The 21,449-nt window shown below is 48.2% G+C and overlaps 1 protein-coding gene across 5 annotated transcripts; it reads left to right on the forward strand.

The window, feature by feature from the left end:
• Positions 1-794: 794 nt before the first annotated feature.
• Positions 795-20,834, forward strand: LOC100145082 (uncharacterized). 5 transcript variants are annotated; one of them, XM_031892501.1, is made up of 9 exons: positions 12,437-12,512; positions 14,616-14,796; positions 16,104-16,276; positions 18,748-18,876; positions 19,025-19,122; positions 19,260-19,386; positions 19,573-19,667; positions 19,749-19,929; positions 20,212-20,834. In XM_031892501.1, the coding sequence occupies exons 3-9, from the start codon at positions 16,105-16,107 to the stop codon at positions 20,322-20,324; spliced, it is 915 nt and encodes a 304-aa protein (XP_031748361.1). In that variant the 5' UTR covers positions 12,437-12,512; positions 14,616-14,796; position 16,104; the 3' UTR covers positions 20,325-20,834.
• The last annotated feature ends 615 nt before the right edge of the window (positions 20,835-21,449 follow it).

Consider the following 21,449-nt stretch of genomic DNA (forward strand, 5'->3'; position numbering starts at 1 on the left):
GCCCTCTCTATGGCATCTATGGTCACTCAGCCATCTCTATGGCATCTCTATGGTCACTCTGCCCTCTCTATGGCATCTCTATGGTTACTCTTCTCTCTTTATGGCATCTTAATGGTTAGTTTGCCCTCTCTGTGGCATCTATGGTCACTTAGCCCTCTCTATGGCATCTCTATGGTCACTCTACCCTCTCTTGCAGTTTGTGCGCAGAGTGAGATGGTTCGCCAGCCTGGGTGATGTTCTGGTCTGATCGATGAGCCTGGCGAGGGGGCTGCCTTTTGTTTCGCCCATCACGGGGCATTTACAGAGGGTAAACTGGCTCCTGTATTTGCACGGCCGGGGGCTTGGCGATGAGGCTCTACCTATTATACCTTCTTCCTATTCCAATAAAACCACAACCTTATTTGACCCCCCCCACAGTGTTTGGCGTCATGTTTATTTCTGATGACTGCCGTTGGTATAGGGAAATGAGGGCTGGGAGGGTTAAACAGAGCCCTGGAGCAATGGAGGTGGAATGACGCGAGGCCCTCGGAGCCCAGTGGCTCCTCAGTAAGAAGCAGCCGGCGCTGAGTAACCAGGTAAGTTCTGCCCTTTGTATTGGTTTCATTAAATGGCACGTGTCTATGTCTGATCCAACTGGACCGGGGCCCGAGGTAATAGAGGTGTAGGAGTTGGGCGACGAAGTGTCCCGACACCACCCCAATGGTGCCCAGAGACACTGAGAGCAAGAACTTGACCTTTAAAGGGAAACTTATTGCCCCCTCCTCCCCCAAGAGTTGCCCCAGCCTATAACAGTCTGTGTTTGTCACAGTATGGATCCAAGGACAATTCAAGAAGTGGTAAAGAAGATGGAGAATTTCCAGGTTACTATACGCCATATTGAGGGGGTCCCCCTGCTGGGCTCCACCTGTGACGCGTGGGACATTATATACGGTTTCCAGGCCCGGGGGGACGACATTCTCATCGCTACCTACCCCAAAGCAGGTGAGTGACCGGAGCCTACAGACCAATGGCTGCTCCCTGTAGGGGGCCCTCTAGTTATCAATGGCTGCTGTAAGTGATACACGGAGAAACCAAAGGGCTCAGTTACTAAGGGGTGCCAAGGTGCAAAGTGGTAAAACCCACCCTGTTGCTTGGGCACCGTGTACCTTGGTCACCCATGAGTTGCACCTGGCACCCTTAGGCTCAGCTCCTCTACCCTCCCAGGACTGGGTGCAAAAGATTGTGCCTGGTCTACATATGTTTCTCTTTAATACAGCTTGTGTCTGTGCGTAGGGACAACATGGATGCAGGAGATCGTTGACCTGATATTACAGGAGGGAGACGCGCAGAAGGGCAGGAGGGCCCCGTGTTTCATCAAAGTGCCATTCCTAGACGTGGTACCGCCAAAGCCCATGCCCTCAGGTAACCAGCACCATGCACAGCGCTCCTGGGGTTCTGCACTCATGTTCTCATTGGGTTCTGCACTCATGTTCTCATTGGGTTCTGCACTCATGTTCTCATTGGGTTCTGCACTCATGTTCTCATTGGGTTCTGCACTCATGTTCTCATTGGGTTCTGCACTCATGTTCTCATTGGGGTCTGCACTCATGTTCTCATTGGGTTCTGCACTCATGTTCTCATTGGGTTCTGCACTCATGTTCTCATTGGGTTCTGCACTCATGTTCTCATTGGGTTCTGCACTCATGTTCTCATTGGGGTCTGCACTCATGTTCTCATTGGGTTCTGCACTCATGTTCTCATTGGGGTCTGCACTCATGTTCTCATTGGGGTCTGCACTCATGTTCTCATTGGGTTCTGCACTCATGTTCTCATTGGGTTCTGCACTCATGTTCTCATTGGGTTCTGCACTCATGTTCTCATTGGGTTCTGCACTCATGTTCTCATTGGGTTCTGCACTCATGTTCTCATTGGGGTCTGCACTCATGTTCTCATTGGGTTCTGCACTCATGTTCTCATTCGGTTCTGCACTCATGTTCTCATTCGGTTCTGCACTCATGTTCTCATTCGGGTCTGCACTCATGTTCTCATTCGGTTCTGCACTCATGTTCTCATTGGGTTCTGCACTCATGTTCTCATTCGGGTCTGCACTCATGTTCTCATTCGGTTCGGCACTCATGTTCTCATTGGGTTCTGCACTCATGTTCTCATTGGGTTCTGCACTCATGTTCTCATTGGGTTCTGCACTCATGTTCTCATTGGGGTCTGCACTCATGTTCTCATTGGGTTCTGCACTCATGTTCTCATTGGGTTCTGCACTCATGTTCTCATTGGGTTCTGCACTCATGTTCTCATTGGGTTCTGCACTCATGTTCTCATTGGGGTCTGCACTCATGTTCTCATTGGGTTCTGCACTCATGTTCTCATTGGGTTCTGCACTCATGTTCTCATTGGGTTCTGCACTCATGTTCTCATTGGGTTCTGCACTCATGTTCTCATTGGGTTCTGCACTCATGTTCTCATTGGGTTCTGCACTCATGTTCTCATTGGGTTCTGCACTCATGTTCTCATTGGGGTCTGCACTCATGTTCTCATTGGGTTCTGCACTCATGTTCTCATTGGGTTCTGCACTCATGTTCTCATTGGGTTCTGCACTCATGTTCTCATTGGGTTCTGCACTCATGTTCTCATTGGGGTCTGCACTCATGTTCTCATTGGGTTCTGCACTCATGTTCTCATTGGGGTCTGCACTCATGTTCTCATTGGGGTCTGCACTCATGTTCTCATTGGGTTCTGCACTCATGTTCTCATTGGGGTCTGCACTCATGTTCTCATTGGGGTCTGCACTCATGTTCTCATTGGGTTCTGCACTCATGTTCTCATTGGGTTCTGCACTCATGTTCTCATTGGGTTCTGCACTCATGTTCTCATTGGGGTCTGCACTCATGTTCTCATTGGGGTCTGCACTCATGTTCTCATTGGGTTCTGCACTCATGTTCTCATTGGGGTCTGCACTCATGTTCTCATTGGGTTCTGCACTCATGTTCTCATTGTGTTCTGCACTCATGTTCTCATTGGGTTCTGCACTCATGTTCTCATTGGGGTCTGCACTCATGTTCTCATTGGGTTCTGCACTCATGTTCTCATTGGGTTCTGCACTCATGTTCTCATTGGGTTCTGCACTCATGTTCTCATTGGGGTCTGCACTCATGTTCTCATTGGGTTCTGCACTCATGTTCTCATTGTGTTCTGCACTCATGTTCTCATTGGGGTCTGCACTCATGTTCTCATTGGGTTCTGCACTCATGTTCTCATTGGGTTCTGCACTCATGTTCTCATTGGGTTCTGCACTCATGTTCTCATTGGGTTCTGCACTCATGTTCTCATTGGGTTCTGCACTCATGTTCTCATTGGGGTCTGCACTCATGTTCTCATTCGGTTCTGCACTCATGTTCTCATTCGGTTCTGCACTCATGTTCTCATTCGGTTCTGCACTCATGTTCTCATTCGGGTCTGCACTCATGTTCTCATTCGGTTCTGCACTCATGTTCTCATTGGGTTCTGCACTCATGTTCTCATTCGGGTCTGCACTCATGTTCTCATTGGGTTCTGCACTCATGTTCTCATTGGGTTCTGCACTCATGTTCTCATTGGGTTCTGCACTCATGTTCTCATTGGGGTCTGCACTCATGTTCTCATTGGGTTCTGCACTCATGTTCTCATTGGGTTCTGCACTCATGTTCTCATTGGGTTCTGCACTCATGTTCTCATTGGGTTCTGCACTCATGTTCTCATTGGGGTCTGCACTCATGTTCTCATTGGGTTCTGCACTCATGTTCTCATTGGGTTCTGCACTCATGTTCTCATTGGGTTCTGCACTCATGTTCTCATTGGGGTCTGCACTCATGTTCTCATTGGGTTCTGCACTCATGTTCTCATTGGGGTCTGCACTCATGTTCTCATTGGGGTCTGCACTCATGTTCTCATTGGGTTCTGCACTCATGTTCTCATTGGGGTCTGCACTCATGTTCTCATTGGGTTCTGCACTCATGTTCTCATTGGGTTCTGCACTCATGTTCTCATTGGGTTCTGCACTCATGTTCTCATTGGGTTCTGCACTCATGTTCTCATTGGGTTCTGCACTCATGTTCTCATTGGGTTCTGCACTCATGTTCTCATTGGGTTCTGCACTCATGTTCTCATTGGGGTCTGCACTCATGTTCTCATTGGGTTCTGCACTCATGTTCTCATTGGGTTCTGCACTCATGTTCTCATTGGGTTCTGCACTCATGTTCTCATTGGGTTCTGCACTCATGTTCTCATTGGGGTCTGCACTCATGTTCTCATTGGGTTCTGCACTCATGTTCTCATTGGGGTCTGCACTCATGTTCTCATTGGGTTCTGCACTCATGTTCTCATTGGGTTCTGCACTCATGTTCTCATTGGGGTCTGCACTCATGTTCTCATTGGGGTCTGCACTCATGTTCTCATTGGGTTCTGCACTCATGTTCTCATTGGGTTCTGCACTCATGTTCTCATTGGGTTCTGCACTCATGTTCTCATTGGGGTCTGCACTCATGTTCTCATTGGGGTCTGCACTCATGTTCTCATTGGGTTCTGCACTCATGTTCTCATTGGGTTCTGCACTCATGTTCTCATTGGGTTCTGCACTCATGTTCTCATTGTGTTCTGCACTCATGTTCTCATTGGGTTCTGCACTCATGTTCTCATTGGGGTCTGCACTCATGTTCTCATTGGGTTCTGCACTCATGTTCTCATTGGGTTCTGCACTCATGTTCTCATTGGGTTCTGCACTCATGTTCTCATTGGGGTCTGCACTCATGTTCTCATTGGGTTCTGCACTCATGTTCTCATTGTGTTCTGCACTCATGTTCTCATTGGGTTCTGCACTCATGTTCTCATTGGGGTCTGCACTCATGTTCTCATTGGGTTCTGCACTCATGTTCTCATTGGGGTCTGCAAATGTTTTGTTCCTCTCCCATTGGGGTGTCCAGATAGACCTAGTGTCCCCATATGGATTCCAAAGGTCTAGTTAAATGTGTGATATTCCCATCCCTTCCATCAGGGCTATAACTGCTACTGTTCCATTCTAGGTGTGGAGTTGGCACAAACCATGAAATCCCCCCGTGTCCTAAAAACTCACTTACCTATTAACCTGCTGCCCCCCTCCTTCTGGGAGAAGAATGTCAAGGTCAGTTATTCTCCTTCTACTGTCCCTCCTCATAATTCTTCTCATTGGTTTATAGACCCCTCCCTATAACTCCTCCCATTGCTACATATAACCCTCCCTATAACTCCTCCCATTGCCCCATATACCCCTCCCTATAACTCCTCCCATTGCCCCATATACCCCTCCCTATAACCCCTCCCATTCCTGCAGATAATGCCCATGCCCTGTGCCCATTATATACTCTGTGCCAGTGACTGTACCTGTATGAATATGGATTCCTTTCCCCCTTCAGGCTGTCTATGTTGCCAGAAATGCCAAGGACTGTATGGTTTCTTATTATTACTTTCATCAGATGAATAAAATGCTGCCGCCCCCCGGAACTTGGGAGAATTACTTCTCGGCATTCCTGTCTGGAGATGGTGAGCTCTCAGCCAATAGGGAACCTTCATGTCTATTTATCAATAGTAAAGTTAAGAACCTTTATTTTAACCTCAGTTCTTCCTTCTTGCAGTGCCATGGGGCAGTTGGTTTGACCATGTGATTGCCTGGGGGAAAGCTATGGACAAACACCAGATTCTCTTTATCTTCTATGAGGACATGATCGAGGTGAGAAGGTTCCTCTGCAGGATAATAGGGAAATGTCATTGTCCCACCCCAGATAGAACCTTTGTGCTTCTCGTTTATTTGTAGGACCCAATGCGTGAAATTCGCAAAGTCATGAAGTTCCTCGGGAAGGACTTATCTGATGAGGTTCTGGAGAACATCAAGCGTCACACTTCCTTCCAGGCAATGAAGGAGAACCCTATGACTAACTTTAGCCTACATCCTAATATGGACCAAACCATTTCTCTATTCATAAGGAAAGGTGAGTGGGCTTATTCTCTAGTCTCAGCATAATTATCTGTAACTTGTGTCTCTGCTTCTCTCTATTGGTCTCATTCATTTCCTCTAGAAGTAACACAACCATCCAATCTCCCCAAGACTGGACATCGCACACACATGATATCAAACCACAAACAAAAGGAGGAGCAATAAACAACGCTCCGACTTATATTTTAATCTAAAAAAAATCTGTTTTATGGACCCAACATGAATTTGAAGGGTGAAACCATCATAGATAGGGACCTACATTATGAAATCCCCCCCCCTTCTGTGGGAATTGGTTGATCCTCTATTGCTTGGCATATAACTGGCCATTTGCCCATTTGCCCCCAATGGCAAGCAGCCAGACATGTGACTGTTCAAAGCCAGTCAGTAGATGGGTAGAAGTGATACTGGAAGGGTTATCTTGTTTCATTCTGTTACAGTCTCTATCCCGACCCTTTCTAAATAAGTTGAGAACTTGGGTTCCATCAACTATGTGATTCCTTCCCTTCATGTTTAGTCAGTTCCACCCCCTGGTGGGGCATTATCTCTGCTTTGCTCTCCTTCTCTTCCTTCCATGGGCACCTCCCAGGCTTTGTGCAAGGGGTAGATATGAGATGAGGAGCAGCTGAAGGGCAGTAGGTTGATGTTCACTTTGTTCCAGGGACCGTGGGGGATTGGAAAAACCATTTCACGGTGGCACAGAACATTATCTTTGATGAGGAATACAAGAAGAAGATGGAGGGCAGTGGGCTGAACTTCCGCACTGAACTCTGATAGAGAATTGGGCCTAAGGAGCCGGTGGGAATTCCCTTCCTCATCTTCACACAGGGGACAACCTGTGCCCACAAGATTGTACAGAGGAGCCAGAGGCACATGGAGCCCAATAAGAGATTCTCCTACGACTCCCTTTCCTGGTGGCGCCTTTGTGCCTCTGTACGGGCCATAAGGAACCTGTTGGGCCAAAGTATAGATCTGCCTATTGTGCTTTAGATAAGATGATGGAAGAGCAAATGCCTCGAGCCTTTATTTGTAGGTCTGGGACTGCCAGACGCACTGAAGCCACAAACCCAATGTCTCATGATATTGTTCTACTGCAATATTGTTCTTCTCATGTGTCCCCTTGTCTGGAGACTGTTTGATCCTAATTGGCTTCTGATGAAACCCCAATAAAGGTCATAATGGTACATTAGGCTCCAGTGGGTCAGGAACTGATGGGAGTATGATAGGGCCCCAGTGAGCTTACAATCTAAGGTCCCCATCTTGCCCTACTGGCCCCATCTTGCCCTACTGTCTCTATCTTGTCTTACTGGCCCCATCTTGTCCTACTGTCTCTATCTTGTCCTACTGTCCCCATCTTGTCCTACTGTCCCCATCTTGTCCTACTGTCTCCATCTAGACCTACTTTTTCCATCTTGCCCTGCTGTCTCCATCTTGCCCTACTGGCCCCATCTTGCCCTACTGTCTCCATCTTGCCCTACTGTCCCCATCTTGTCCTACTGTCTCCATCTTGCCCTACTGTTTCCATCTTGCCCTACTGTCCCCATCTTGTCCTACTCTCCCCATCTTGTCCTACTGGCCCCATCTTGCCCTACTGTCTCCATCTTGCCCTACTGTCCCCATCTTGTCCTACTGTCTCCATCTTGCCCTACTGTCCCCATCTTGCCCTACTGTCCCAATCTTGTCCTACTGTCCCCATCTTGTCCTACTGTCTCCATATTGCCCTACTGTTTCCATCTTGCCCTGCTGTCTCCATCTTGTCCTACTATCTCAATCTTGTCCTACCATCTCCATCTTGCCCTACTGTCTCCATCTTGCCCTACTGTCTTCATCTTGTCCTACTATGTCCATTTTGTCCTACTGTCTCCATCTACCCTACTGTCTCCATCTTGCCCTACTGTCTCCATCTTGTCCTACTGTCTCTATCTTGCCCTACAGTTTCCATCTTGCCCTACTGTTTCCATCTTGTTCTACTGTCTCCATCTTGTCCTACTGTCTCCATCTAGACCTACTTTTTCCATCTTGCCCTGCTGTCTCCATCTTGCCCTACTGGTCCCATCTTGCCCTACTGTTTCTATCTTGTCTTACTGGCCCCATCTTGTCCTACTGTCTCTATCTTGTCCTACTGTCCCCATCTGGTCCTACTGTCCTCATCTTGTCCTACTGTCTCCATCTTGCCCTACTGTCTCCATCTTGTCCTACTGTCTCTATCTTGCCCTACAGTTTCCATCTTGCCCTACTGTTTCCATCTTGTTCTACTGTCTCCATCTTGTCCTACTGTCTCCATCTAGACCTACTTTTTCCATCTTGCCCTGCTGTCTCCATCTTGCCCTACTGGTCCCATCTTGCCCTACTGTTTCTATCTTGTCTTACTGGCCCCATCTTGTCCTACTGTCTCTATCTTGTCCTACTGTCCCCATCTGGTCCTACTGTCCTCATCTTGTCCTACTGTCTCCATCTAGACCTACTTTTTCCATCTTGCCCTGCTGTCTCCATCTTGCCCTACTGGCCCCATCTTGCCCTACTGTCCCCATCTTGTCCTACTGTCTCCATCTTGTCCTACTGTTTCCATCTTGTCCTACTGTCCCCATCTTGTCCTACTGTCCCCATCTTGCCCTACTGTCCCCATCTTGTCCTACTGTCCCCATCTTGTCCTACTGTCTCCATATTGCCCTACTGTTTCTATCTTGTCCTACTGTCCCCATCTTGTCCTACTGTCCCCATCTTGTCCTACTGTTTCCATCTTGTCCTACTGTCCCCATCTTGTCCTACTTTTTCCATCTTGCCCTGCTGTCTCCATCTTGCCCTACTGGCTCCATCTTGCCCTACTGTCTCCATCTTGCCCTACTGTCCCCATCTTGTCCTACTGTCTCCATCTTGCCCTACTGTTTCCATCTTGTCCTACTGTCCCCATCTTGTCCTACTGTCCCCATCTTGCCCTACTGTCCCCATCTTGTCCTACTGTCCCCATCTTGTCCTACTGTCTCCATCTTGCCCTACTGTTTCCATCTTGTCCTACTGTCCCCATCTTGTCCTGCTGTCCCCATCTTGTCCTACTGTTTCCATCTTGTCCTACTGTCTCCATCTTGTCCTACTGTCTCCATCTTGTCCTACAGTCTCCATCTTGTCCTACTGTCTCCATCTTGCCCTACTGTCTCCGTCTTGTCCTACTGTCCCCGTCTTGCCCTACTGTCTCCATCTTGCCCTACTGTCTCCGTCTTGTCCTACTGTCCCCGTCTTGCCCTACTGTCTCCATCTTGCCCTACTGTCCCCATCTTGCCCTACTGTCTCCATCTTGCCCTACTGTCTTCATCTTGTCCTACTATGTCCATTTTGTCCTACTGTCTCCATCTTGCCCTACTGTCTCCATCTTGCCCTACTGTCTCCATCTTGTCCTACTGTCTCTATCTTGCCCTACTGTTTCCATCTTGCCCTACTGTTTCCATCTTGTTCTACTGTCCCCATCTTGTCCTACTGTCTCTATCTTGCCCTACTGTTTCCATCTTGCCCTACTGTCTCCATCTTGTCCTACTGTCTCCATCTAGACCTACTTTTTCCATCTTGCCCTGCTGTCTCCATCTTGCCCTACTGGCCCCATCTTGCCCTACTGTCTCTATCTTGTCCTACTGGCCCCATCTTGTCCTACTGTCTCTATCTTGTCCTACTGTCCCCATTTGGTCCTACTGTCCCCATCTTGTCCTACTGTCTCCATCTAGACCTACTTTTTCCATCTTGCCCTGCTGTCTCCATCTTGCCCTACTGGCCCCATCTTGCCCTACTGTCTCCATCTTGCCCTACTGTCCCCATCTTGTCCTACTGTCTCCATCTTGCCCTACTGTCTCCATCTTGTCCTACTGTCCCCATCTTGTCCTACTGTCCCCATCTTGTCCTACTGTCCCCATCTTGCCCTACTGTCCCCATCTTGTCCTACTGTCCCCATCTTGTCCTACTGTCTCCATATTGCCCTACTGTTTCCATCTTGTCCTACTGTCCCCATCTTGTCCTACTGTCCCCATCTTGTCCTACTGTCCCCATCTTGTCCTACTGTTTCCATCTTGTCCTACTGTCCCCATCTTGTCCTACTGTCTCCATCTTGCCCTACTGTCTCCATCTTGCCCTACTGTCACCATCTTGTCCTACTGTCTCCATCTTGCCCTACTGTCTCCATCTTGCCCTACTGTCTCTATCTTGTCCTACTGTCTCCATCTTGTCCTACAGTCTCCATCTTGTCCTACTGTCTCCGTCTTGCCCTACTGTCTCCGTCTTGTCCTACTGTCCCCGTCTTGCCCTACTGTCTCCATCTTGCCCTACTGTCCCCGTCTTGCCCTACTGTCTCCATCTTGCCCTACTGTCCCCATTTTGCCCTACTGTCTCCATCTTGCCCTACTGTCTCCATCTTGTCCTACTGTCTCCATCTTACCCTACTGTCTCCATCTTGTCCTATTGTCTCCATCTTGTCCTACTGTCCCCATCTTGTCCTACTGTCTCCATCTTGCCCTACTGTCTCCATCTTGTCCTACTGTCTCCATCTTGCCCTACTGTCTCCATCTTGCCCTACTGTCCCCATCTTGTCCTACTGTCTCCATCTTGTCCTACTGTCTCCGTCTTGTCCTACTGTCCCCGTCTTGCCCTACTGTCTCCATCTTGCCCTACTGTCTCCATCTTGTCCTACTGTCTCCATCTTGCCCTACTGGCTCCTTCTTGCCCTACTGTCTCCATCTTGTCCTACTGTCTCCATCTTGTCCTACTGTCTCCATCTTGCCCTACTGTCTCCATCTTGCCCTACTGTCTCCATCTTGCCCTACTGTCCACATCTTGCCCTACTGTCCCCATTTTGCCCTACTGTCTCCATCTTGTCCTACTGTCTCCATCTTGCCCTACTGTCTCCATCTTGCCCTACTGTCTCCATCTTGTCCTACTGTCTTTATATTTCCATAATGTTTCTTTTTCTTATACATATTTGGGTTTATATTTAACTGGCCCATTACAGAGTGATACTTCATGCAAGTCGTTCCATTCAGACTTGAGATTTTACGACTGTTCCACTGGAGCCGATGGTGGAAATATCAGCCTCCCGGCCCCACTGGCTACAGGCGGTACTGCAAGTGACAAAGCTATCAAATCAACTGCAATAACCAATCATTAACCAGATATAGGAGCCAGAGATATTCTGCTGGAGGTTTGATCAAGGGGTCGGAATGATTCCTTTTTCCACCTGTGACACCCCCAAACTCCTGTGAGTGTCCCCCTATAAGGAAATGTTCTGTTTGTGAATCCCCCTGCCCCACAGTCACATTGCCCCCCAGCACTTTGTATTACAGGATTTGTTCCATAGAATAACAGCACATTTAATGGGGTACAGTACAGTCCTGTAAGGTACCCCAACTCCTGGCTGAGTTCCTCCCCCCAACCAAGGGCCACAGTCCGGCTATAGGGGTTCAGGGCAGATCCTACAGGCAGTTGTACGGTGCAGTTAGAGGGCCCAATTACAGCAAAGGATGGAGTCAGGAGCAGGAACAGCCCTTCAGCTGATGCTGAACTACATCTCCCAGCATCCCCTGGCAGATCTAAGGACTTCCCCTTTACCCCCCACTATATATACAGACATAATGAGCAGCACCATCTGTATACAGAGGAAGCCACTGCCCCCCTGCGGCCCTGACCCACGGCAAACAACCCCCTGCTTTATACAAATTCCTTCCCTGTCTTCCTGCCCTGTGATTGGTTGGTTCCATCCTATGGAATGTCGGCTCGTTATTTATAAAGGGAAGAACAATGAATTTGTTTTCATTTCCTCTGGGAACAAACCTCCCCCCATTTCTGCCTGGGGCCCCTCGCTGGGATCTCCTTAATGCCGGGGTATCAGATATTCTTGGGGGGGGGGTCACCTTCAGTTCAGGTGAATGGGAAGAACCGGCTTTTATTATTATTATTATTATTATAGAAACATTTATTTATTAAAGAACATGTTCCAGCAGGTCCAGACTGACATTCATAATTGGCCCCAGAATCCCAAGTACCCAAACAGCCCCCCCAGCAGCCCAATCAATAGTGACCCTGCATAGGGGTATTGCCTGGGGCCCCCCGGCCCTAAAGCTGAACTTCCTGTAGTTCCATTCCCAGCTGCGAGTAACGAGATCAGTTTCAGCCAAATGCCCCTCCCTCTAGAACTCCCATGAACCCAGGGAATCCCGGCAGCCAGTGGGAGGAGCTTAGTGAGAATTCCCAGTTATGGGATCAGACACATCAGGACAAATCCTTTGGGTTGGAAGGGACTCAGGGCAGAGGGGACAATGGCTGCTCCTGGGCCCCAACCCCTGGGCTCTATCTGTTCCCTAAGAGTGAATATAACTATGGGAATAGGGGAATGTGGGGAGGAGGGGCTGGGAGGGAGGAGGGTTTAGGGGGGGGGGCAGGAGGGTGTGTATAGGAAAGAGAAGGGCAGAAGCTCCACAGGCAGCAGCCGGGATATTCCAGCACAGGGGGAACTGGGGGGCCCAGTCTGACACCCTAACTGCAGGTAATATGGGTGCCCACCCAGTCCTTGGGTGCTACCCCTTCCCCTGTCTCCCCAGGTGTTTCTGCCTCCTCCCATTACTTTCAATGAGAACTTTTCTCTTCAAGTGCGGCTCATTAGTTATTGTAGCTGCCCCTGATGGGGTAAGAAGCTCCGGGAGGGGGATATGGGTCGGGGATACGGGTCGGGCAGGGGGATACGGGTCGGGCAGGGGGATACGGGTCGGGCAGAGGGATACGGGTCGAGGGAATAGAAGCCAGAAAGGAAATGTGCTTGAAGGTGGAGAAGTTGAAGCATTACCTGGTGATGTTGCCCAGGCCAACCAATCAGCAATTAGATTTCGACAGTTAGTAAACCAAAGCAAAGCATCTGATTGGCTGCTATGAGCAACGTCACCGGTAACAGCAGGATAAATATACCTGTAGGGACCCATAGGGTTAATGTGCCCCTATAGGGTTAAACCCCTTTCCTTGTCACTGGGCGGGGTGAATGTATCTCATTGGTAATTACCTACACCTGATTATTGGCTCAAGGCCACACCCTCCCACACCTTAATATAGGGATAGGGAAGGGGAGGATCTTCCCCCTTGGGTTGCCAGGTGGGAGGTTTTTCAGCCTTATTGGGCTACTAACTTACAGCTAAGGTCGGTTTCAGTACAACCCCCCCCCCCCCCCAGGTACAGATTTGGGCTTATTGGTGGGTTTGTAGTTTGGAAACTAGCCCAGTGCATGCTGGGTAATGTAGTTTGTATGTAACAATTAGCCTACAGCTAGGATTAATATAAAACTACATTACCCAGCATGCAATGGGACAGTATAGCCAGAGGCTCCCATTTCTATTCTATTCAGGCTCAACCTGTCCGCCCTACACCCTGCTCCCTATGGTACGGGATTGTACCATTACTTTCTACTGGGATGTGGGGCAGTTCTGCAGTTGGTCCTTAAGCTATAACTCTCCGGATACCTTGGGGCTGCTGGGAGTTGTAGTTCAATGCACCCATATGTATATCATGTCTGGGGTTAATGCAACATCCATTTCTGTAGTGACTTCCCAGCTGGACTGGGCACAAAGGGAATTACCAGCCATCCCAGTAACTGGAGAGGGGGCTTATGGGTAGTGATTATATATTAATAAGGCAGGTTTTCCCAGATATACTTTTATTTTTTTAGAATTTTTTTTCATTGTGAATATTGGGCTACTTTCAAAGTGGCTTTTGGCAAGTTTTGGGCTGGTCTTAGAACGGACTTGTTCTGCAACTGTTCTGTGTGGCTGCTCTTTGAAGCCTGGGATCCACACCGACCCAGAAGCACAGCTCCCAATTGGCCCGATTTTCGTGGGACAGTCCCTCTTTTGGCAGCTCAGCCCCCGGATTCTTACTGAAAAGTCCCTCATTTCCCTTCAATCTCCTGAACTGAAGCTAAAAAAGATCCAAATTTAATGAAAAAGTAGCTTTTGGCAGAGAGCCAAAAGTTAAACATGCTTCAGCTGCACTTAGATACAGTGTTTCTCACATTTAATTAAATAAGTGGGCTTTTTGCAGGGAGCCCAGAAAGTTAACAAGTGTCCCCCTGCACTGAGATATAATTGTAACCAATAAGCTAAGCAGGGGGGAACTGACACTCGCAGCCTAAAGGGCAATTTCAGCTTTTTTAACTAAACTGTAATAACACATAAAACAGGACCCCAAAACCCCCAGAAATGTGTTCAAACTTTACATAACCTGCCAAATTTAGTCAAATGGGAGTGGCATTTAGGGGGTGTGGTTGCAAAAAAAGAGTGTGGGCAAATCAGCTATTATCCCGCCTTCTGCTTTAAACCCAGTGGCTGAGCTTTAGCCTATAGGATTTTTTTTATAGGAGCCTTAAGGAATTTGTTCCCAGAATCCCTTTAGACTTGTTGTTGCCTTAGATTAGGGACACATTAGTGCCAGGGACTAGGCCTTTACTCTGCCTAAATATGAGAGGGATAAACCGGGGGGCACCATACTTCTACTGCTTAATCTGCTTTATCATCAACCCTGTTCTACCTCCTCTGAGAGTGAGTGTTGGTTTCCCTGCGTTACCGCCATTTGTCTTGGGCAAATAAACCGTTATCTTTGTTTGCAGGAGCTCCTGGCGCCCATTCTCTCATTTGCACTACACAGTGAAGGCCCATCCTGAGAACCCGAGTCACACGTACCCCGTGCTCCGTTACTAGCTGGACTGTTTGAATTTTACAGCCAAATAGGGGTCCCCCCTGCACCCACCTGCACCCTCCTGCACCCAGGGCTGTTGCCTCCCACTGCCTGTAAGCCCTATCCCCTACAGCTCCTCCCTCTGCCAGTCACCCCTATCCCCTACAGCTCCTCCCTCTGCCAGTCACCCCTATCCCCTACAGCTCCTCCCTCTGCCAGTCACCCCTATCCCCTACAGCCCCTCCCTCTGCCAGTCACCCCTATCCCCTACAGCTCCTCCCTCTGCCAGTCACCCCTATCCCCCTACAGCTCCTCCCTCTGCCAGTCACCCCTATCCCCTACAGCCCCTCCCCCTGCCAGTCACCCCTATCCCCTACAGCCCCTCCCTCTGCCAGTCACCCCTATCCCCTACAGCTCCTCCCCCTGCCAGTCACCCTTATCCCCTACAGCTCCTCCCTCTGCCAGTCACCCCTATCCCCTACAGCTCCTCCCTCTGCCAGTCACCCCTATCCCCTACAGCTCCTCCCTCTGCCAGTCACCCCTATCCCCTACAGCCCCTCCCCCTGCCAGTCACCCCTATCCCCTACAGCCCCTCCCTCTGCCAGTCACCCCTATCCCCCTACAGCTCCTCCCTCTGCCAGTCACCCCTATCCCCTACAGCCCCTCCCTCTGCCAGTCACCCCTATCCCCTACAGCTCCTCCCTCTGCCAGTCACCCCTATCCCCCTACAGCTCCTCCCTCTGCCAGTCACCCCTATCCCCTACAGCCCCTCCCCCTGCCAGTCACCCCTATCCCCTACAGCCCCTCCCTCTGCCAGTCACCCCTATCCCCCTACAGCTCCTCCCTCTGCCAGTCACCCCTATCCCCTACAGCCCCTCCCTCTGCCAGTCACCCCTATCCCCCTACAGCTCCTCCCCCTGCCAGTCACCCCTATCCCCTACAGCTCCTCCCTCTGCCAGTCACCCCTATCCCCTACAGCTCCTCCCCCTGCCAGTCACCCCTATCCCCTACAGCTCCTCCCTCTGCCAGTCACCCCTATCCCCTACAGCTCCTCCCTCTGCCAGTCACCCCTATCCCTACAGCTCCTCCCTCTGCCAGTCACCCCTATCCCCTACAGCTCCTCCCCCTGCCAGTCACCCCTCTCCCTTCAGCTCCTCCCTCTGCCAGTCACCCCTATCCCCTACAGCTCCACCCTCTGCCAGTCACCCTCTCCCTGCAGCTCCTCCCCCTGCCAGTCACCCCTCTCCCTGCAGCTCCTCCCCCTGCCGTCACCCCTCTCCCCGCAGCTCCTCCCTCTGCCAGTCACCCCCTCTCCCTCTGCCCCTTCTGCCACAAGCTAAACATTTTGGTTTGTAGAATCAGCTTTATGTGCCCCCCAACAGTTGTACTGACCCATCACTGTCTCTGCCCCCCCCCCCAGTATGGATCCAGCCATGATGGAAGAAGTAGTAAAGAAAATGCTGAATGCCCAGGTTATTATGGGCCACATTGAGGGGGTCCCCCTGCCAGACTCCACCTGTGACGCGTGGGACTCTATATACAATTTCCAGGCCCGGGAGGACGACATCCTCGTCGCTACCTTCCCCAAAGCAGGTGAGTGACCAGAGCATCCAGACCAATGAGAAGACTCCAAATAACTGTCCAATCTGAGCACTTGCCCCACCCCTAGTTACATTTAACCCTTTCACTGTCAACCATTTTGTACAAAGCGGAACTTGTATTGCCAGACAGTTTTTGAACATTTTGCACTGTTTCAGTTTAGGGGCCTTTCCTCGGGGGGACTTTTAGTTTACCCAGGAAATCAATATATCGTTTTTTTCAGGACAACCTAAGCTTTTAAAATATGGTGGAATTTTTGTGTAATTCCAATTCTGTAACAAGATATAGGCTTCTAAATGTCTACAAAATGAAAAAAAATAATATATTCCATAATATAAACACATACACCAGAAACAAAAATTATTTTTTGCATGAAAATACAACTGATTTGGAAAGTCCCATGTCTCCTGAATGTGCCAATACCAAATATATATAGTTTTATGGAGAATTCTCACTTGTATAGGTCAAAAACTCCCGGCAGGACACTACCAAATTCCCAAAACACTGCGCCAGAAAGCTGCATACTTTAGATTTCAAGGCCAAAAATTCCACTAACAGAAGGTTTATCCCAGAAAATGATACATTTTTGGAAAGAACAGATTCTGGGGAATCCAGAATAGGTAGAACTGTCTGTCTGCTCCAAACTACCAAGTCACAATGCTTTCCTAAAGTTATTGGTTTTTATCAACATTTGTTAAAATTTTTAAAAATCGCTTCAAAGCTTCCAGTCTATAGTATTTTAACTCCTACAGGCCATAAAGTAACCAGATAAAAACCCCCTAAATATGAACACCAGGGGTCCCCTGAACAGTTTGATACCCAATATGTATAGGTTTACCTAAGTATGTGGCATGTAGGGGCCCCAATGGGAACATACCCTCATATGATCTATCATTTCTGTCATTCCAGCTTCAACACATTTAAATCATTTTATGTAGAATAAAGCTAAAAAAAGTACACTCACCCCAGAAAGCCATATATTTTTGGAAAGTACATATTCCCCTGAATTCAAAATGGGTACCAATGTCTTTCTACTCCAAAGTACCAAGCCGCAAAGCTTTCCTAAAGTTGGCAATTTTGATAACATATCCAAAAATCCTCTCAAAGCTTCCAGTTTGCAGCATCTTATCTTCCATGTATCATTAGGCATTACGATAAAACACCCTGAATTTGAACGCCAGGGGTCCCCTGAACAGTTTGATGCCCAATATGTATAGGTTTAGCTAAGTATGTGGCATGTAGGGGCCCCAATGTGAACATACCCCCAAATGATTTATCATTTCAGCTCCTGCAAAATCAACACATTTACATCCTTTATGTGGGATAAAGCTACAAAATAGTACACTCACCCCAGAGAGTCATATATTTTTGAAAAGTACACATTCCCCCGAATCTAAAATGGGTACTCGTGTCTTTCTACACCAAAGTACCAATCTGCAAAGCTTTCCTAAAGTTAGTGGTTTTTATTACAATTCCGAAAATCACATAAAAATGTTGCAGTTTGCCGCATTTATCTCACACAATTTCTTGCGTACAAAGGCAAGTCACCCCAAATAGGAACACCAGAGGCCTACTGAACAGTTTGATGCCCAATATGCATAGATATACCAAAGTCTGCGGTATGTACTGACCCCAAAATGAAAATAGCGCATAAGGATTTCTCGCCTGCCAACTCAGCTCTTGCACACAGAGCCCCCTGTCAGCGTATTATGTGCCGTAACCCCCCTAACTATACAGAGACCCCTGTCAGCGTATTATGTGCCGTAACCCCCCCTAACTATACAGAGACCCGTGTCAGTGTATTATGTGCCGTAACCCCCCTAACTATACAGAGCCCCCTGTCAGTGTATTATGTGCCATAACCCCCCTAACTATACAGAGACCCCCAGAAAACCATATATGTTTGGAAAGTCACACAACAGCATAATTAGTGGTCAGACTAAGGATTGGGAGTCACATGGAACCAGCACTTCCTGCCTTGTCTTCTGGGGGCATCATAAATAGAATTGGCCCTGGCAATCTGTGTGGAATCTAGCTCCCTAGATTCCAAACTCACCCCCTGCCCTGGGATATCCCTCTATATTTGTCTGACAATATGAGTCCTATAAATGCTCAGGTCTCTGTGTTCCAGGCAGGAGGCCCCGCCCCCTATTCACTCAGACATGTGGTCTGATATTGTTAGGGGTGTGGTCTGACATTATTAGGGGTGTGGTCTGATATTGGGGGATGTGGTCTGATATTATTAGGGGTGTGGCCTGATATTAGGGGATGTGGCCTGACATTATTAGGGGTGTGGTCTGATATTGGGGGATGTGGTCTGATACTATTATGGGTGTGGCCTGATATTATTAGGGGTATGGACTGATATTATTAGGGGCATGGACTGATACTATTATGGGTGTGGTCTGATATTATTAGGGTGGGGTTTGCCCTTAACCTGTACAGGTGTGTGTGTCTGTGCGTAGGGACAACGTGGATGCAGGAGATCGTGGATCTGATATTACAGGAGGGAGACGCGCAGAAGGGCAGGAGGGCCCCGTGTTTCATCAAAGTGCCATTCATAGACCTGATACCGCCAAAGCCCATGCCGTCAGGTAATAGACTGACTAGATCAGTTAACCGGCCTGCAAGATTATGGAGAAGATACGCGTCGCCCTCACATTGGGACACCATATATTTAGTTTAAAGTGTGATATTCCCATTCCCTCCATCAGGGCTATAACTGCTACTGTTCCATTCTAGGTGTGGAGTTGGCACAAACCATGAAATCCCCCCGTGTCCTAAAAACTCACTTACCTATTAACCTGCTGCCCCCCTCCTTTTGGGAGAAGAATGTCAAGGTCAGTTATTCTCCTCCTATTGTTCCATATGATCCCGTTATAATGTATATAAAGTATAATGCCCATGCCCTGTGCCCATTATATAGTCTGTGCCAGTGACTGTACCTGTATGAATATGGATTCCTTTCCCCCTTCAGGCTGTCTATGTTGCCAGAAATGCCAAGGACTGTATGGTTTCTTATTATTACTTCCAAAAGATAAACAAGGGTCTGCCGCCCCCCGGAACCTGGGAGAATTACTTCTCGGCATTCCTGTCTGGAGATGGTGAGGACACAGGGGCCCTTTAACTCTATTTATAATTGATTCATAGTAAGGATGGGAATCTTGGGCAGAGAAGAAACAGCATTGTTTATAGTACATGGGATCCACAAAGAATGTTCAGTGCGTGTGGGAAAAGACTGCACAGCCATAGATAATGTGGTTTCTTACCCCAGTTCTTCCTTCTTGCAGTGCCATGGGGCAGTTGGTTTGACCATGTGATTGGCTGGTGGAAAGCTATGGACAAACACCAGATTCTCTTTATCTTCTATGAGGACATGATCGAGGTGAGAAGGTTGATCCACTTAATAATAGGAAACTGTTATTGTTATATGAGATAGAACATTTGTCCTTCTCGTTTATTGTAGGACCCAATGCGTGAGATTCGCAAAGTCATGAAGTTCCTGGGGAAGGACTTATCTGATGAGGTTCTGGAGAACATCAAGCATCACACTTCCTTCCAGACAATGAAGGAGAACCCTATGACTAATTTCAGCGTGTTTCCCAATGTTATCTTTGACCAAACCATATCTCCTTTCATGAGAAAAGGTATGGGTATATTTTGTAGACAATAGAGCTTACTCTCTAGGCTGATCAGCCTTAGGTAATGCATTGAGCACACAGACTGTATCACCATGTTTCCCGTTATACTTCCTTCCTTCCTTCCTTTCATTTTCCATGTCATAACCTCTGGTGGGTCATTATCTCTGCTTTTCTCAACTGTCCTTCTCTTCCTTCCATGGGTACCTCCCAGGCTTTGTGCAAGGGGTAGATATGAGATGAGGAGCAGCTGAAGGGCAATAGGTTGATGTTCACATTGCTTTGTTCCAGGGACCGTGGGGGATTGGAAAAACCATTTCACGGTGGCACAGAACATTATCTTTGATGAGGAATACAAGAAGAAGATGGAGGGCAGTGGGCTGAACTTCCGCACTGAACTCTGATAGAGAATGGGGCCTAAGGAGCCGGTGGGAATTCCCTTCCTCATCTTCACACAGGGGACAACCTGTGCCCACAAGATTGTACAGAGGAGCCAGAGGCACATGGAGCCCAATAAGAGATTCTCCTACGACTCCCTTTCTTGGTGGCGCCTTTGTGCCTCTGTACGGGCCATAAGGAACCTGTTGGGCCAAAGTATAGATCTGCCTATTGTGTCTGAGATAACGTGATGGAAGAGGAAATGCTTTGAGCCTTTATTTGTAGTTCTGGGATTGATGGAAGCACTGAATTCACAAACCCTCCAGACAAGGGTCTGTTTTGGTCCTGTATGTAAATAATAATACTTCTATATGTAGATAAAGGTTGTTCTCCAGACCTCACCCTCTTCCTATCTTCTTCTCTCCATCTGCTAGCGCTGCCTGAAGCTTGGCAGAAAATGATCCAGATGGTTTTATATGGAGTTTGGCACTAGGAAGAATTTCAATAAAAGTAAAATAAATTAAAGCTGCCCATAACCATGTATTTGTACCCGTGTATATCATGGAGGAGCCCTGCCATAGTGGCTGCCAGGGAAACTTGGCCAAAAGAAGCCAAGATTTAGTGATCAGCAGTGTAGCTTGGCGTGAACATATCATTGCCCCAATATTTGAGGTCTTCATCAGCATGGACCTCCTCCATCAGTCCCTTTCTAGTCTTTTGCTCTCCCTTGACAAATTCCCAAACTGTGGGGGCTGTTGGGTATCATGCTTGAAAGTCAGTTTGGGGGCTGATTTGATTTGGGGAGAATGCTTATTGGTGATCTACACCTGGAAGCCCACATTGACAGTTATGGTTTAACACATATTAGTGGTCTTTCTTTTCCATATATTTTTGTAAATTCAAGAGTTAACACTTAGTTGAACGTTAAATCAATCATAAAGCAAATGTTCTACCGTCTGCCCTTAGCTGTTCTACATCGAGCCACATTTCAGCTTGAAGGCCATTTTGGACTTACTTGAGAGGTGGGTTTCAGCCTATATATGCTACTGGGTACTTTTATTAACATTGTAGATTGAATTTCTTGCTCAGTTTGAGTAAATCCCAGCAAAAAGACCTCATCTTATATATGTCCAACAATTTTCACCAGAATC

The sequence above is a fragment of the Xenopus tropicalis genome, chromosome 9, assembly GCF_000004195.4.
Source record: "Xenopus tropicalis strain Nigerian chromosome 9, UCB_Xtro_10.0, whole genome shotgun sequence".
NCBI classification, from domain to species: domain Eukaryota; kingdom Metazoa; phylum Chordata; class Amphibia; order Anura; family Pipidae; genus Xenopus; species Xenopus tropicalis.

What these genes read in the sequence shown, in the direction of transcription:
- LOC100145082 (XM_031892502.1), top strand. Translation starts at nt 810, where the DNA reads ATGGATCCAAGGACAATTCAAGAAGTGGTAAAGAAGATGGAGAATTTC. An exon ending in CGCTACCTACCCCAAAGCAG is followed by an intron (nt 982 to 18,747) that starts GTGAGTGACCGG and finishes GTCTGTGCGTAG; the next exon opens with GGACAACGTGGATGCAGGAG. An exon ending in GCCAAAGCCCATGCCGTCAG is followed by an intron (nt 18,877 to 19,024) that starts GTAATAGACTGA and finishes GTTCCATTCTAG; the next exon opens with GTGTGGAGTTGGCACAAACC.